At 39.9% G+C, this 16,098-nt stretch overlaps 1 protein-coding gene and 1 long non-coding RNA gene across 3 annotated transcripts in view; one reads left to right on the top strand and one right to left on the bottom strand.

Moving 5' to 3' along the window:
- LOC148350332 (uncharacterized) overlaps window positions 1–16,098 on the bottom strand; it is a 41,635-nt gene that overhangs the window by 11,555 nt on the left and 13,982 nt on the right. The gene's annotated exons all lie outside the window — the stretch shown is intronic.
- col5a1 (procollagen, type V, alpha 1) overlaps window positions 10,865–16,098 on the top strand; it is an 85,838-nt gene continuing 80,604 nt past the window's right edge. For both annotated transcript variants that reach the window (XM_088355752.1, XM_088355753.1), the window contains exon 1: window positions 10,865–11,210. In XM_088355752.1, the coding sequence (XP_088211878.1) occupies window positions 11,111–11,210 (100 nt within the window). In that variant the 5' untranslated portion in view covers window positions 10,865–11,110. The remainder of the gene's footprint in view (window positions 11,211–16,098) is intronic.

Below are 16,098 nucleotides of genomic sequence, written 5' to 3' on the forward strand. Positions count from 1 at the left end.
AAAAATATCTAGATTTTTTAATAACGGTTGATAGATAATTCTAACTCATCTGTCAGCTTTCTTTCATTGTTTTTCCCCGGGTTGCACTCCGGTTTCCTCCCACATTCCAAAAACATATGAGGCAGGTTAATTGGTGACTACAAATTGCCACTGTGTATAAGTGAGCGTATGAATGGTTGTCTGTCTCTGTGTGTCCTGCGGCGAGTTGGCAACCACTTCAGAATGTTCCCTGCCCATTGACCAAAGATAGTTGGCATGGGCTCCAGCACACCCACAACCCTAGTGAGGATAAGCAGTGCAGATAATGGATGGATGGATATATTAGATGGTTTTTAAATGTGTTGAAGTTGTAGCTGGAGTACATGTTTTATAGCCATAAAATTGTCAGGAATGTTGGATTGATTCCGAATACTAACAGCCTAGGTGTGGAATATACCGCCCCCCCCAACTGCCTTTAAATGTAAAACAAGTACAGTTGAACCTCAGTTTTCGAAGGCCTCTCAGTTTGAACAAATCGGAGTCCGACCAAAAATTTTGAGAAATTCCTGCTTCGCCGTTCGGTCAAAAAATCGGAGTTCGAACGCCGGTAATGCGTGATTGCGTATGCTAGGATGCAATGCTGAGCGGCGTACGGGTGTAGATCGCTCTTTTCGTGACCAACTGTTATCGCGTGCGGACATGCTTCGTTTTGCTTTCGCTTTTAATATAGGTGTACCAAGTGTTTTAGCCCCTAATTATGCCTCCGAAGAAAGTCAGTGCAAGCAGCAAAGTTGCTACAGGTGAAAAAAGAAAAGTAGTGCGTACAACTATTGCATTTTAGGGGCCGGTCACACAGCCGTTTGCGGCTGAATCACGGCTAAAATTTTGCGTTTTTTTTTTGCCCGTGGTTGCCCGGGATGGAAAATGCGCAAAATTGGCTAACCCGCTGTTCATCGGTGGTATGCCCGCAAAACAGACGCCGGCGACTGTTCCGCTTCCTCATCGCGTCATTTCTGCGTCATTTTCTCGTGTGGACCACGGGTATAAAAGCTCCCGAGCCGGTGTTGTGCCCAAATCCGACTCCTACGCAACACCCACACCGCCCCACCACCTCGCGTGACTTTTTCATCCACGTTAACAAACGCATTTTGTAGAATACGATCGCACTTTATTGTTTAAATAAACGCGTTATATAGAGTAGGATCTCCCAATAGTTATAATTAGCTAGCTTTATAGTTTTAATAAGCGTTTTATATAGAATACGATCGCTTTCGTTGGAAGCGCAGCAGAATGCGCGTTCACGCGAGGGGGGGGAGGATTTTATATACGGTGTGCATTACTGTTCGATTACGTTCAAAACAAAAACAAAGACGGAGTGGATTAAGTTGTATTACATTTCCAACAAATGCAAGACGATGTGGTTTTAGTTATATGTACGCCATTACATTCCCTAAAAGTGAGATAAAACGAGGTAAAGGTGGTTGTATTAGCGAGGGGATGCAAATCTGGGTGATTGTTCTATCTTTTTTATTCATTATCCATTATCGATCAGATCATAATATGCTACAGAGCTTAGGAGCCGGGACTCTTTCTCTCAACCAATAGGCCAAGCTAAGGTCCCAGAATTAAGGCCTTGCTGCGAATGCACCGAAAGATTTATTCGAAATGAAGAGAAACTACGCTGGCGGGGATCCATGTTCACCCCCTTGACGTCACGAGCACAAATGACGTGTGGTCGGCAAATCGCGCTGTATATACGCAGAGAAAGGCGTTTGACTGTCACACGCGTAACATGCTAATTTCACGTAATAACACCGCGATACAGGCGCAGAACATGCTATTACCATGCTCCACCCACGATTACCCGCTGAAATTTCCCGTCCTACCCATGTGTAACCACGCCCTGGCCGCGGCCAGAGCACTCATTACCGCGTCATTACCTCGTGTTGACCACGTGTGCGGCACGCGGTTTAACACGTGCTCAAACTTTTGAGCAGCTCAAAAGTTTTGAACGCGGCCAACCACGTGAAAATTTCCGACCGCGAGTAAAGCACTGCTCTATCTCGTCTATATGGCGGTCTCAAAACGTCCAACAGCGCCCAACAGCATCTGCTTCACGGCCATAAATTTCTGGCCGTGGTTCAGCCTCAATACGCTCGTGAAAGGCATTGTACCCGCGCTCTGAAGAATTGAGCAGCGCAAAACTTTTTCGCGCTGCCACCCGCGCGCGAGTTTCCGACCTCGTGTTAAGCACCGCTGTATCTCGTCTGAATAGCGAACTCAATGCGTCCAATAGCGTCCGCCTCAAAGGCAGTAATTTCTGGCCGTGATTCAGCCGTAAATGTCTGTGTGACCGGCCCCTAAGAAAGAAATAATAGCAAAATATGAAGGAGGTGTGCGAGTGTCTGATCTTGCCTGCGCCTTCTGCTGACCACCACAAAGGTAAGAAATCCTATGCATAATTCTTTTCTTTATCCTTTTTTTTTAATTTTTACACGTTCATGTTAGAGTAATCTTTCGCAAGAAAGATTACGATAACGCGAACGTACGATTAGCCTGGGTTAGCTTCATGTTTACGTTAAACATTCAAGGTAAACATTCAGGGTGTTGGAACGGAGCCCAACCTTCAGGGTGTTGGGACGCAGCCCTCTTTCCAATGAACCGCTCACCACTTGTTGTGGAGACCCGGGTGCTAAATGACTTGTAAACGACCTGATTTTTTTATTTTTACACGTTCATGTTAGCGTAATCTTTCGTACTGAAGATTACGATAACGCGAACGTACGATTAGCCTGGGTTAGCTTCATGTTTACGTTAAACATTTAAGGTAAACATTCAGGGTGTTGGAACGGATTAAAACGATTTACATTATTTTTAATGGGAAAAATGATTTCGGTGATCGAACAAATCGGTTTTCGAACAGGGTTCTGGAACGGATTATGGTCGAGAACCGAGGTTCCACTGTACTCCTTGTTTTTTTTGATTAAAAAATATGACAAGAGCCAAGAAAAAGATGTGAGAAAACACATTATAATAAACAAAAAAACACATTTTGAAAACAAGTAACATTAATGGGATATGCTACAACTGATAGTGAATCCAATTTTGTTGCTATTCTTAAACTAAAAAAAGCTATATTAATACTGTGTTTTTGGGAGAAAAAACGGAACTCAAACGCTGGACTTCAAATGCTCCATGCTGAACTGTAATTGGACATTAAGCAGTTAGGGTGTGCGACTTAGCAAGAGAACATCCATGCTTTGATTTTGTGGTGTCTTCCTATATAATTGTGAGCAAGTTTGACATGCTGTACTAAGGGAAGACTGGAGGCTACAAGCACTCATTTCGGTTCATGTCGGCATGTCCCGACTCCGTACGTTCGCCTCTATTGTTCTTCTGAATTCCTGACAGGACCGCTATGACGTCCGCAGGACCAACAAGCAAATATTTAAAGAGTAATTCGGAATTTAAATTAAATCCAAAATAGAATAATTTTGAGTACCACCGCTTAGAGCAATTGGAGACATTCTGTGCAGTGTTGGGATCAGAGTGAAAAAAAGTGAAAAATGAGGCAGACTTGGAAAGCAATGACTTTTCTGTAACCGCGTTGATAAACTTTTGTAACTCAACTTACAAAATGGTGTATTACTACGCTATCTTTTAAAAGCAGATCACAAATGCAACGCCCTATAATTGCTAATTGTTCCTCTTTCACTCACCATGTAACATACAACCCTCAATCCACTAGCATTGCTCAAGGGTGGGCATGTTTTACATAAACTGATGATGGCGCCATCTCAAGCACAAGATAGAAGAGCGCTGAATTTAACTTCATAGAGATATTCTCCCTACCGTATATACTAGAATCTAAGCTGTATTCAAGACTATAAAATGAAATACTGAAATCAGGGTATCAGCGGGGTGTGACTACTGTATTTGTTTGTGTGTCACAAGTAGCAAATGGTAGGCAGCACCTGGGGAGGGGGCGTGGCTTAAACCGCAACAACAAAATCAATGGAGCTAACGTGAGCACATAATTTGTGGTAAAAGACTACTGAATTTTGGTCTTTTTATTTTCACAACACACCAAGCCTAAAGAGTAAAAGAAAATGTCTTGGATAGTGTCTAGAAATGGAGGATAAAGTCTTTGAGTGGCCTGAAGCCCAGAGACAAAATGGATATGGAATGTTTCGGCTAAGTGTTTGTTTAATAGCTCTCAAGCTTGCACAAGCGAAGAAATATGAATGGTTCATTTCTTCCACAGGTTGGTGTACACGTTATCTTCTATTTCTTTTACTATTTGGCTATTTTAAAGGAGTTTTAGGGGTCTGCTTCAATGAGAGTATATACGATAATTAGATGGTTATTTTCAAAGTACCACGCTACTTTAGGGTGTCAGTAATCTGGTGGTAATGGAATTACGTTGTAAATGAAGTAACTAGTAACTGACTAAATACTGTTTTACAGTACAACGTCCAACATTGTTCACTGTTCACAAGTAACAGAGTACAAAACGGTCTTACAAAATGAAATACAAATGTAGCGCACTATATATGAATCAAACCAAAATATAAATCCCCTTTACTTAAGATGTGACTTTGACTACATGAATCCTATTTGATCTCCTTCTTGTGGTGTTTCTAATATGAGCTTTCACTTTTGGCTCCACACGACTACGTCATTGAAGTTTCATGGCATCCGGTCTTGAACTTTTCCTAACTCTTCGCAAATCACATTGAGCCATCAAAATGATTGCTTTTGGGTGGAAGTGAGAGGTGAAAGGTAGCAGAAGTAAGACGCGTAACAAAACGTCCCAAATTTACGACTTCAGTGATCACTTTAGAGACTCAGGCAAAAGACACTGCTATGCTAGGATATGCTACTTTTGTGATGTGGAGACTAGCGGCTATATTAAAAGAAGAAGAAAAAGACAGAAGATATATTGCTCTTTTAAATGTGTGCATGCTTTACTCGCAATACCTAAACATTGCTATGCTGCTTCATAAAAGGAATTTCCTTGTCACTTGCAGCTGGCTATGATGCGTTTCAGCAATTGTGAATTGATGCTACATTGAATCTTTTTTTCAATTATCTTGTCATAAGATCTAAAACAATTCTTTGCTACTTATAAAAGGATAGCTGTTTTAACCTGTGATATATAAACAATGCTATGCTTCAAAAGTTTGATCACGTCACCCAGATTTTAGCTGACCTGCATTGGCTCCCTGTTAGCTTAAGATGTGATTTTAAGGTTGTGTAGGTATTATACAAAATCATGCATAGACTTGCTCCCTTGTATCTTTTAGATTTAATTTGCCCCTATGTTCCTGTCCGGAGCCTTCGCTCTGAAAATGCTGGTCTACTTGTGATCCCAAGAGCCAAGAAGAAATCCGCAAGTCGGAGAGCGTTCTCCATTTGGGCCCGAGTGCTGTAAAATGCTCTGCCTTCTGAGATTTGATCTGCAACCTCAGTGAAACTGTTTAAATCTAGGCTTAAAACACACTTATATTCTATAGCTTAAATTACCTATATTTTATGTTGACAAAATATGTGTATTGTTTGTTAACGCTACATCCATTGCAACCTGGTCAGCATTTTTATTTTATTTAAGTTTATTCTTTAACTTTATCATATATTATTCCTCAAGCTGAGTTTTTTTCCTCGCCCTCATGTAGGTTTTAGATCGGGGGTGGTGTAATAATAGTCAGTAGTTTGCAATAGTCCGTGGTTTGTGCAGCCCCTTGAGATTGCCTTGTGATTAAGGGCGTCACAGATAAACATGACTTGACTATTCATAGGGATTGGCTAATTACTTGCTAGATGGCTATGACCAGGGTTCGGTAGGGTTACTTTAACTGGATTACTTTCAATTACTTTTGGATTACTCCAATACCAAATATGCTAATAAAAGACAAAAGAAAGTAAATATGAATAAAACGATAACTCACAACACGTGGTAAGCTTTCTCTCCTGGCTTTGATCTCTGGCAAAACTAACATCAAATGCGACAGAAACCAAATGAAAATAAATCCAAACAGCTTGCCAACATAATTTTTGCTGTTCCATGTATTCCGTTACTCCCCACGCCTGCACAAAATTTAGTCATTTTATTCCTATTTAGTTTCTTTTGTCTATTATTAGCATATTTGGTATTGGAGTAATCCAAAAGTCATTGAAAGTAATCCAGTTAAAGTAACCCTACCCAACCCTGGCTATGACACATATTGGCAGGTATAGATTACTTATGCTACATTTAATTTATGAGGTAATGTCATAATCATGGCCGGTGGGTCTGATGTGGGCCTCAAGAAGGTTTTTCTACGGCCCCTGAGACGACCTTGAGACATTATTGCATTATACACCAGGAATCATTGTGCATTTTTACTATATACAGTACTTCCTCTTGAAAAAAAAGGATTGTTTATATTAAGATGTTTTGCACTTTGTGTTTCAATACAACACTATTTTTTAAAACTATTTCAATTGCATGAATGATAGAAAATTGCTTATTTTTTTCATGGAAGTCAATTGAGCCCACTTCTGCTAAAAATAGAAACTTTCGGCTACTGATAATAGTAGAGGGCTACAGTCGCAAAAGTAGCTTCTGGCATCAATTTTTAAAAATTGAATAATATGAACATTTTAAATGAATGCATATAATACACCAAAAAAAATAAAAAAAATAAGTAGTGAAAAAATATTTTGCTTTAGCGGTATGCTGTTAGCTTTAGCATCTATATTAGCATTGGCTAGCATTGATATAGGGGTTTTAGCTCTGACTAAAACATTAGCAACTAGCATCAGCAGCTTCCTTTATTTTAAACATTCAGAAACTGTCTCACAGCTTGAAGTCAAATTTTGTATTTGTCTCTCTCTCTGTGTGACTGTGATACCCCTGTCACAAGGTATCAAGCAAAACTATGATTCTTAACACAACATTTGATTCATTTTACAATCACAATGAATGGTAGATTTCCCTGTGGTTCATTTTAAAAGGTATGTTGAGGAAAGCAATGAAGCTGTGCTACGTTCAAATAAAAATAATTGAACACTGCATTATCCTAGGTGCAAGCATAAAGTAAAGCAATTCTAGCTTTGAAAAATCCCTCTAGTAACAAGTCAACATCCCTTTTTATTTTGAAATAGGGAATTTCGCTCGTGCAAAGGCAAAACTACAAGCATTTGAAATTGCGGTTGGTTGTAAAAAAACACAACTGGGTCTTACACTTGGTCTTACACTTGGTCATGTTTTGGGAACTTAAGTAGAGGTTTGGAGGCCACTCGACCACGTTTTGGCTTTGGCGGTCCCTGCGGAGGTGAAGGGTACGAATTACAGCAAGGGCGTTTATGATGGAGACACGTGCGCTCAAGGGCCCGTGCTAACCTCAGGACACACGCCGCGTTTCTTTCGCCGCACTAACGCTTTCCAAGTCTGCCGCTACTGACAACTGAGTCACAAACAAGTGGAACTAATCCCAAATTCTTAAACAAGCTGTGAGGAAATAATGAACGGATTTCATACGTATATTCCAATAAATTTGAAGGAAGCATGTCTTTCTAATCCTTAGCTGTGATGTCATCAGATGAACACCAGTACCGTAGCAAGCTCGTCGCCTTATTGTTTCACGTGTTAGTCGAAGAGGTTGTGTTTTAAACAAAAAGTTTGGGTATTTTTTGTGAAGAATGTCAAAGTGATGTGTAGCAGGTGTATGCAGTAATGGTACAACAAAGGGCGAGTAGTCAAAAAGGGTCTAAGTGGGTGCCTACCAGGGGCTAACCGGTACCGATCAACAAAAGGCGGCCAACCACAACACAAACAGTAAGCAGCCAGGCGAACTAGGGACTAATCACTGTTTTCATTACAATTGAAGTATGTTATGTAGCTGAATCACATGTTGTGTTAATGGGATTCTACAGCAACCAAACCGGATGGGTCAATTTTGAGACCAAATTTCTCGAGTGCTCCGGCCCGTGCAATATTTTGAAAAATGTATGCAAAATTGTGGGGATGAAAATTACACATTCTGTGTCTATATTGAAAAAAAAAAAAAAAAAAAAAAAAAAAAAAAATAAATATATATATATATATATATATATATATATATATATTCTGTTTGGGAATACCTTTAACAGTCTGACTTTGGATCACCCAGAAACGGTCGCCAATCAAACACACAGCGTTCAATTCCGATGATAAAAAGATATTACTTTTTATTTTTTTCACTTTTGGTTTTTACAGACAGCACCTGGACAGCCGTAAGGTGGTGGGGTGATTGTCTGACCTAGGGGCTTGACTGCTGATTTGTATAGTGCAGGCCATGTTTAACATAACTTTTGTGTCCAAACCATAAAAGTGACTGACTGCAGTGATTTATTTCACCTTCTCTTTCTGTTGCTATGGTGACAGCACTGTCCACAACGCTACAATTTCTCCTATTATGCTCATTCCTTTACAATTTCAACATTTTGACAGAGACTTCACTTTCCCCTCCAACATACAATAAAATGTCAGTTTAAACTTCTTTGTAATGGGGAAAAGTGCAGAAACAATTATATATACTTCATTGTATTCGCAGTACTTTTATTTTACTGTAAAAATAGTATCAAAGCATCAAAAGTATCCGTCTTTGGTATCCCACAGGTATCGGCACCATTTAAACTCTCTAGAGGGGCGACATTAGCTCAGGAGGTTCGATTCCCGGCTCCTCCGTGTTATAAGTCGAGGTGTCCTTGGGCAAGACACTAAATCCCTTATGCCCCCAATAAGCAGGAAGGCGCCTTGCATGGCTGACTCCTTATTGGTGTGTTAGTGTGTGTGTGTGAATGGGTAAGTGTGAAGCACATTGTAAAGCGCTTAGGGAGGTCTTCAATGACTTGAAAAGTGCTATATAAATGTAGACCATTTACCATTTAAAGGTAGATCGGGTATCTTGTTCTTACATGTTTTTAGAGCCTTACCATTTCTTTTAAAATCTCAAACATTTGGAGTTTAGTTTTGTGTATTATTTTGTTAAATTGCGGGATATGGTTGGCCACCTTACCCCAAAGGGCGCCAAGCAGGGTTTTAAAATGGACACACTCCTGTCACCCCCAATCCCTCACACCTAACGGTGAGTACCCTGACCCTTTATAATGACTACTTGGAAAACACACGGTGTTGGGACATTGCCATTTCCATGCAGTGCTTATCCTGCCTTCTGTAACTGTGTCAGGTTTTTATTTGTTTATGGTTTGGAAACTTATCTAGTTGTTTTGAAGTCCGAAATGTAATATTTGACAACTACATGGCACTGTGCTGTGTGGTGCCAAGCAAGGGCCAGTGCCTCAAAGCACAGTTGTGACGCCATCCTGCGGGACAAACATGTTGGGAACTTAAGTATGGAATTCCAGTGTAAAAATAAAAAAATCTTGACCAATGATTTTTGTTTCTAAGAATAACATATGATAGTTCATGTATTCTTGCCTAGTATTCAAATCAATGTTTGTTTTATTTTACTGAATGAAAGATTTTTGTACCACCAGGAGGCAATACATATTATACACTGTCCCTTAAAGACCCAGTTTGTTTTTGTTTGTAGTTCCTTTTTTTGTTAATAAATACCATCCTTTATCAAGAACACCCGTCTCCATTTTGGCTTAACTGCATTTGCGTCCGGTTCCGTAAACGCGACAGAATTTCCCAACCACCAAAGGAAACTTCTACATCCCTGTCCCGGCAGCAAGTGAAGGTTCACTCGGCTGCTTCCGTACCCTGTCCCGGCAGCGGGGGAAGGGTCCCTTGCCCACTTGTCTCAACAGCGAGAAAGTCCCGGTCCCTGTAATGCCGCTTCTGGCCCTATTTAGGCGGGGATGGACAAGGACCTTCAGCTGTTCTCTGCCACCTCTGTGATCTTTTTTGGGTGTTGTTCCTTTTCGGTCCATTTGGTATGCCATCTTTTCCCAGAATGCACCAACTGGGTTTTGAATTACACACCTGTGCCCAAACTCACCTGCCTCCGCTCCGGCTTCCCTGCTTTTGGGTCCACCTTTGCAAACATGATAGCGAATGGATCTGTACTAAATTTGGTACTTTACTCACGTCCACAATCTCCTGTCTTGAGTCATTATTGCAGCCCCAGTAATCTCATCTATGAAGTTTATGCATTTCTAATTAAACTGTTTTTTATGTTTTGGGGGGTTCTGGTTGCCATTTGAACTGTGCATGAATCAGTACTTTTCTTACTTTCACCATGTTCATGCTACACCAATAATTACAAAATAAAAAAACTAGCATTGAAGAGCATGATATCACTCTCCAGCACATTCCCCCAACCCTGATTCTTTCTACCTAGTTTGTTCCGCCCCGAAAAGCTTTGCTAAAAGTAAGCTCAAAGCAGATAAGCACAGTGGAAACTAACGCGGAACTCACCTGGGCATATTCAACACATACTTAAATAAGAAATATTCTATTTTTAACTTTTTAAGAAAGTTTTGCTGTTTGTAAACTTGAGTTTCACCTTGGAAAAGACTTTAGGTCTTTTTATAAGCAGGCACTCTTGTTTTTTTTTGTTTCTGTTTTGTTTAGAACATTGTCTTTTCATTTGTAACCATTTTAGTTTGGGAATGACTTTGAGTGCTCACCCCACCTTTTCTCTTTTTTCCCCTGAAATTCCAAGTGTAGGAATTGTAGGCGTGAAACTTTCCCTTGCACTTTTCCCCTCCCAGCCGTCCTCCCTTTGTCCAATAACACGCTGTGATTTGCCTAAGTGTGCCTGCTGCCTGTTGATTGACAGCCTGGGGTGGTGGGTGTGTAATTGGGGCGTAGGAAGGGAGGGGGTCTTTTTTTGGGGGGGCGATGTTGGGGGCCGCAAAGTGACGACTCCAGGAGCCTCAGAGGACCGCAGCATCGGAGCGGGACAGTCGGAGAGTGTCCAGTCCGGAGGATCCCCCCAACGAAAGCTCGGGACTCTTATGGCTGCTTGAGAGCCCCCTTTTTACCCCTCCCCGCCACCTCAACACTATTCCTCCCCCGTTCCCCTTCTTTCTTTTTTTCCTCCCTTTTTTTCCCTTGCTCGTCAAGCGATCACAAGTGGCCGCGGGTCCGACTTGAGTTGAGCTGCGAAGAGCCGTGGTGCACTCAAGGCAGGCGGCCATGGATACCCCCATCAGATGGAAAGTTAAACCGAGGTTAAGGGACGCCCTGATCTGCCTGGTTGTCAGTTTGCTTTTTGTCACATCGCCAGCGAGTTCAGGTAGGATGCAATTAAAAATGCACTGAGGGGAACTATTGATCCTGTTTTGGTCGTTTTCAAGCTGCAGAAAAACAAAAAAAAAAGACCTGCACACAGCTAACAAGTTGTAAAAAAGTGCGTCCGACATTTCACCGATGGTCACAAGTCACTCGAAAAGGGCTTAGGAGCATGTATGTATAACTAAAACAGGGATGTCAAACTTAGTTTGGCTCTGGGGCTGGATCCAGACTTTCTGTTCTCAGGCTGGCCAGATCGGTGAAAGAATGTGTACTTAAAATGTTTAGTCAAGTCAAGTCAAGTCATCTTTATTTGTATAGCCCTAAATCACGAAGAGTCTCAAAGGGCTTCACAGATTAGCTTACTGTAGTACTACGATTAATTATTAAATAAATAAATATTATAATGATGGGTTACAAGGGATTTATTCTAAGCACAACAAATTTAATCACAAACGAAAAAGGTAAAAAAAACATTTTTATGTATTGCATTAACTGGTTTATTCAGTTTTACACATGAACCAGCTCACCACGCTATACAAACTTAAAGTGGGAGCTATGCATTTTTTTCCCTGTATTGTGATACAGGTTTGAAATGAATAAAAAAATAATACAAATAAAAGTTTTAACAGTGCATGGGCAATACAATTAGACTGCATCAGATCACACAACCAGGCTGGGCCTATTAAAGCTGAGAATATATGTATTACTGCCCTCTAGTGGCCAGAAAAGACCCTGAGACCGTTTCTTTTTTGACATACTCAAAAATGTACAGTGGGCCGGGTTAAATCATCCAATGGTCTGGATTCAGCTCACGGGGCCGTATGTTTGACATTTCTCTACTAAAATAATCCTCCTGTTTTGGACGTTGTTTAGAACTTTAGCTTCAGTATTCAAAAACGTTTTTGCTATAAAAAGTGTCGTTCATTTGTCTCCAACCTACGGCCCGGGGGCAGGATACGGATTTTGTCCGGCCCCCTTAACACTAGTAGAGAGCAGTTTGATGCGCATTTTTATCATCATCATTATTTTTTTACACAAAAAAGAACTCAAAGTCTGGGTGTGCGTTTTCAGAGTGATGTTTGCTCCAAACTGGACTACCAGGGATATAGCTGACATATGAAAAGGCATCGTCTTCTATCTCATTGTCAAACTATCTTTAGCCAAGGTACTAGAGATAAATGTTACATTTGTTGTGCATTTTACATGTTACAATACTTAGAATTTAAGAATAGTATATAATTCACTAAAGTTAGTGTCCGAACAAGATAGAATCCATTACATTTTAGCAAGCCATCTTTACCACTGGTGGTCCAGTGCTCTGATGACTAAGCTGAACTAGGACCTGTTAAGTCTGCGCACAGCACAACAGAAAGTTTATGTTCCATGGACTTTTTTCTGTGGAGAACCCACAGAGTGGTGTTTGTTATTTGTTTTTCTTTTGCATAAATATTGTTATTATTCATTTTCAGACTTTTAATTTGTGAAGAATCCAGAGGGGTTCACTTGGTCCTGTAATCGTGTTGTAGTTCACATAGTTTTCCTGCACGTGCCCAATGGACTGGTGACCAGTCGAATGGGAAAGACAGCATAAGTAGATAATGGTTGGATCGCTTTAAGTGGGAGTTTAGTGGCCTAACATATCTGATCTGAGCAAAGTCCGGACTCCAATTGGTTTCTAAAGGTTGCAAAATCTAAATAGGAAGATGTTACGAGCTTACTGGAAAAGTCGTACTACTTCAACTTAGCTGAGTGTCTGAAGGACTGTCTGGCGGTCATCTGGGATAAGTGACATGATGAACGGATTTGTTGGCATCCCATTAAGCAAGGCATTACTAATTGAATGGTTCATACAGTGTGCTTTCCAGATATTTCCTAAAGAAATGGCGTCCACTTTAAAAAAGGAAAATGAAGAGTGGAAAAAAGCTCAATGATTTGATAACGGGACTAGGGAGCAACATAGCTGGTGTGTATCATTTAACCACTAGATGTCGTAGTATTGTGTTAGTGTGACTGAAAACTAGGTCTACAAAGTACAAAGTAGAATACAAACTACGGCAACTCAAAGTAACCACACTTGTCCTCTAATTTTATGCACAGTATTTCACAATGTTCTGGGGTTCTTTAGGTACCCACAACAGAAAGATGTCTGACAAATATGTCAGCTCCCTCTCGGTGACTCTCATGTTATGTAGAGAAAATGAAAATTGCTTGACCTACGAGAATTTTTTTTATATAAAATGCTTGTTTATGTTGATGTATTTTTGCTTATTATTCAAATCAATATTGATTTTTTGCTATCGAGGCACTGAATAAAACACACTGTCCCTTTAACGGAACCATATCAAAATCCCACATTTGGTACAATTAAACAAACAATATACATATTAATAGGTTAAACATTATATGATGTTGAAATAATCTTGTATGATGCGGCACTATTTGTAAAACGTCGCATGTGGAGAATCTCTGAGGACTCTTCATTTTCGAAAAATCAATTTTATGCAGTTAGTGTTGTGGTTCACGTAGCTAACATCACATATAATGTAAAACTGGTATGAATGAGAAATCATTCCCTTGTGGCCCAAAGCTCATTTAATTCTTCTCAAAACTGAAATTTGCATAGTGGACTTAATGTTTGGATGCTTAGATGATGTATGACATGGCGATTTTCCTGTCTTCATTTACTTAGTAGCATACCTGTCGCCTTTTACATTAACCCTGTTTTTTCATACGTTTTTTTGATCATTTCAATATAACAATTTTTGTATGGGACCAGAAAAATCAAACAAGGCTCGTTTTTTGTTAGAATGATCTCGTCTTGACCATTTTGGCTCTAATCTGGATCGTATTGGTCATCAGTAGCAGACAAAAACGTCATGGAAGATTGCTATAATTGTCGCGGTATTCTACAGTCTATGTTGCTGTGAGTAAAAAGGAGATGCGTTGTGTTCATCAGGTTTATTATCGTCTAATAAGGGGAATTGCAATCATTAATAAGGGAAACAATTGGCTGAGGTTACAGGCGTGTAATAGCAAGTAGTCAGCCTGGATAGCATGCTATAAAAAGTGTTCAAGGATATGACGCAAAGTAGGAATTTTGGTGTGAAGTGTTTGGCTGATGTTGTGACAGAGAAATCATTAGCTGGGGAAAGACGCAAATTAGAGTGGCCCCTCAAAGCCACTTTTCACGTGGGGTCAAAAGTGTCTGGCATGGATGTATTATTAGCATCCATTTAGCTGCTCTTGGTGGTCCAACACGTGGGACACGCCGCGTTTTGCTAATGATGCTAGATTTTTGCTTACTTATTGGTATGTTAGCACCTGTTCTAAAGTTATTAAAAAGGACACTGTCCTGAGGTAATTTATTAAAAAAACAGGCCAAACTTATATGATGGCTAGCATCTTCGCTTTGATGTGTTGCTGACACAAATGTCAAATCCGGCCTGCATTTTCAAGCTATTTGAAAAACAAGCTAACACTGCTATTGTTTACAGTCGTACAAGCATATATCTTAAGGTACCTGCTAACAGAGTTACTCATTTATTGGACATGGCCTTTGTTAGCATGAAAGGTGACCAGGAAAAATATTGTCAAATCAAACTTGTTGTTGATTTTCTTTCTTTAATTAAATGTGAGCAGAGCCGATTCACGATTTTTTACTTGGATGAAATATTGTCTTTTGTATTTAGTTGGACCAAACAAACCGCTCGCAAAGCTAAGAGCGGGTATTTTTACTCCGTCATAGTAGTGTTAGCATTTAAGGGAAATTGAACAAATTAGTAATGAACCTTTTTGCACACTGCCACCATACTATCTGTGATTTATTTAGCTCTATAGTAATAAAACATTGGTGGTATCAACAAAGAGCTAATTGCTAATCTGAATTATTGATATCCTCAAATTTACAGCTGTTAGCATTCAAAGATAATCTACCTACACTTTTAGCATCTTAGAATTTTATTGAGTTTTAAAGAACGTTGCCGACAAGGTAACACTATTTGTGCATATTAAGCTGAAATAAGAGGGGAAAAAAAAACAAAGCAACAAATAGCATCTTTCCATTTTTTTCACAGTTAGCTGCAACTGCTGCTTCTGTTTGTATCTTACAAATTTAGTATGTTAAAAATGTTTTTAGAACAGTGCTAACATACAAACACAGCTTAAGTTAGATCCACTTTAGACTTCAGTCTAGCAGCGTGAACACAATAAGTTAGCCTAGGTTTGAAGCTAACAGCTAATGCTGCTATTTTTTGCAAACCATGGATGTGTTGTACAGCCATCTTAATTGCTAGCAGAGCTAAGTGTTAAGTAAGTATAAAAGTTACTGTAAAAACACTCCCAGAATTGCGTGTCGCTGCAAAAACAGGGACGGATTTGATCCGAAGGCGGCGGCAGTGGCAACAGAGGGCGGTTTAAGTACACAGGTCTAGGATCCATCAATACCATAGTTTTTTTCATCTGAAGAGCGGGAGAAAGAAAAATCGACATCAGAAAAGCTGGCCGCCACATCTGGATTTGATACGCTTCTACTGAGTCGTCTGCTAAAGCCTCGGAAAAGCCAGGAAAAAATGTCTTCCAGATGTTTTCTACCCGATTCTTGACGGAAAAAAAAAAAAATCAACTCTACACAACCCTCGCCTCCCCCAACTGAAAAGAAAATACACCATTCTTTTAGACGTTTTTTTTTCTCCTTAAAAATTCCAAATGGAATAACATCTGCAGATCTCAGTTGAATTTTCTTGAAAACCAAAAAGGATAGTCTGTTCATATTGAAGGTCAATAAAATATGCTTTTTTTTTTGTTTAGGCAGCCATCGCACGTGTTTTTAATTGCAGAATTGAAATGCATTTGTGCCGTTCTTCCGTCAGGCCATTTAAAGTTGTTGAAAA

The sequence above is a fragment of the Urocampus carinirostris genome, chromosome 16 (genome assembly GCF_059441175.1).
Source record: "Urocampus carinirostris isolate Australia breed hairy pipefish chromosome 16, RoL_Ucar_1.0, whole genome shotgun sequence".
NCBI lineage: Eukaryota > Metazoa > Chordata > Actinopteri > Syngnathiformes > Syngnathidae > Urocampus > Urocampus carinirostris.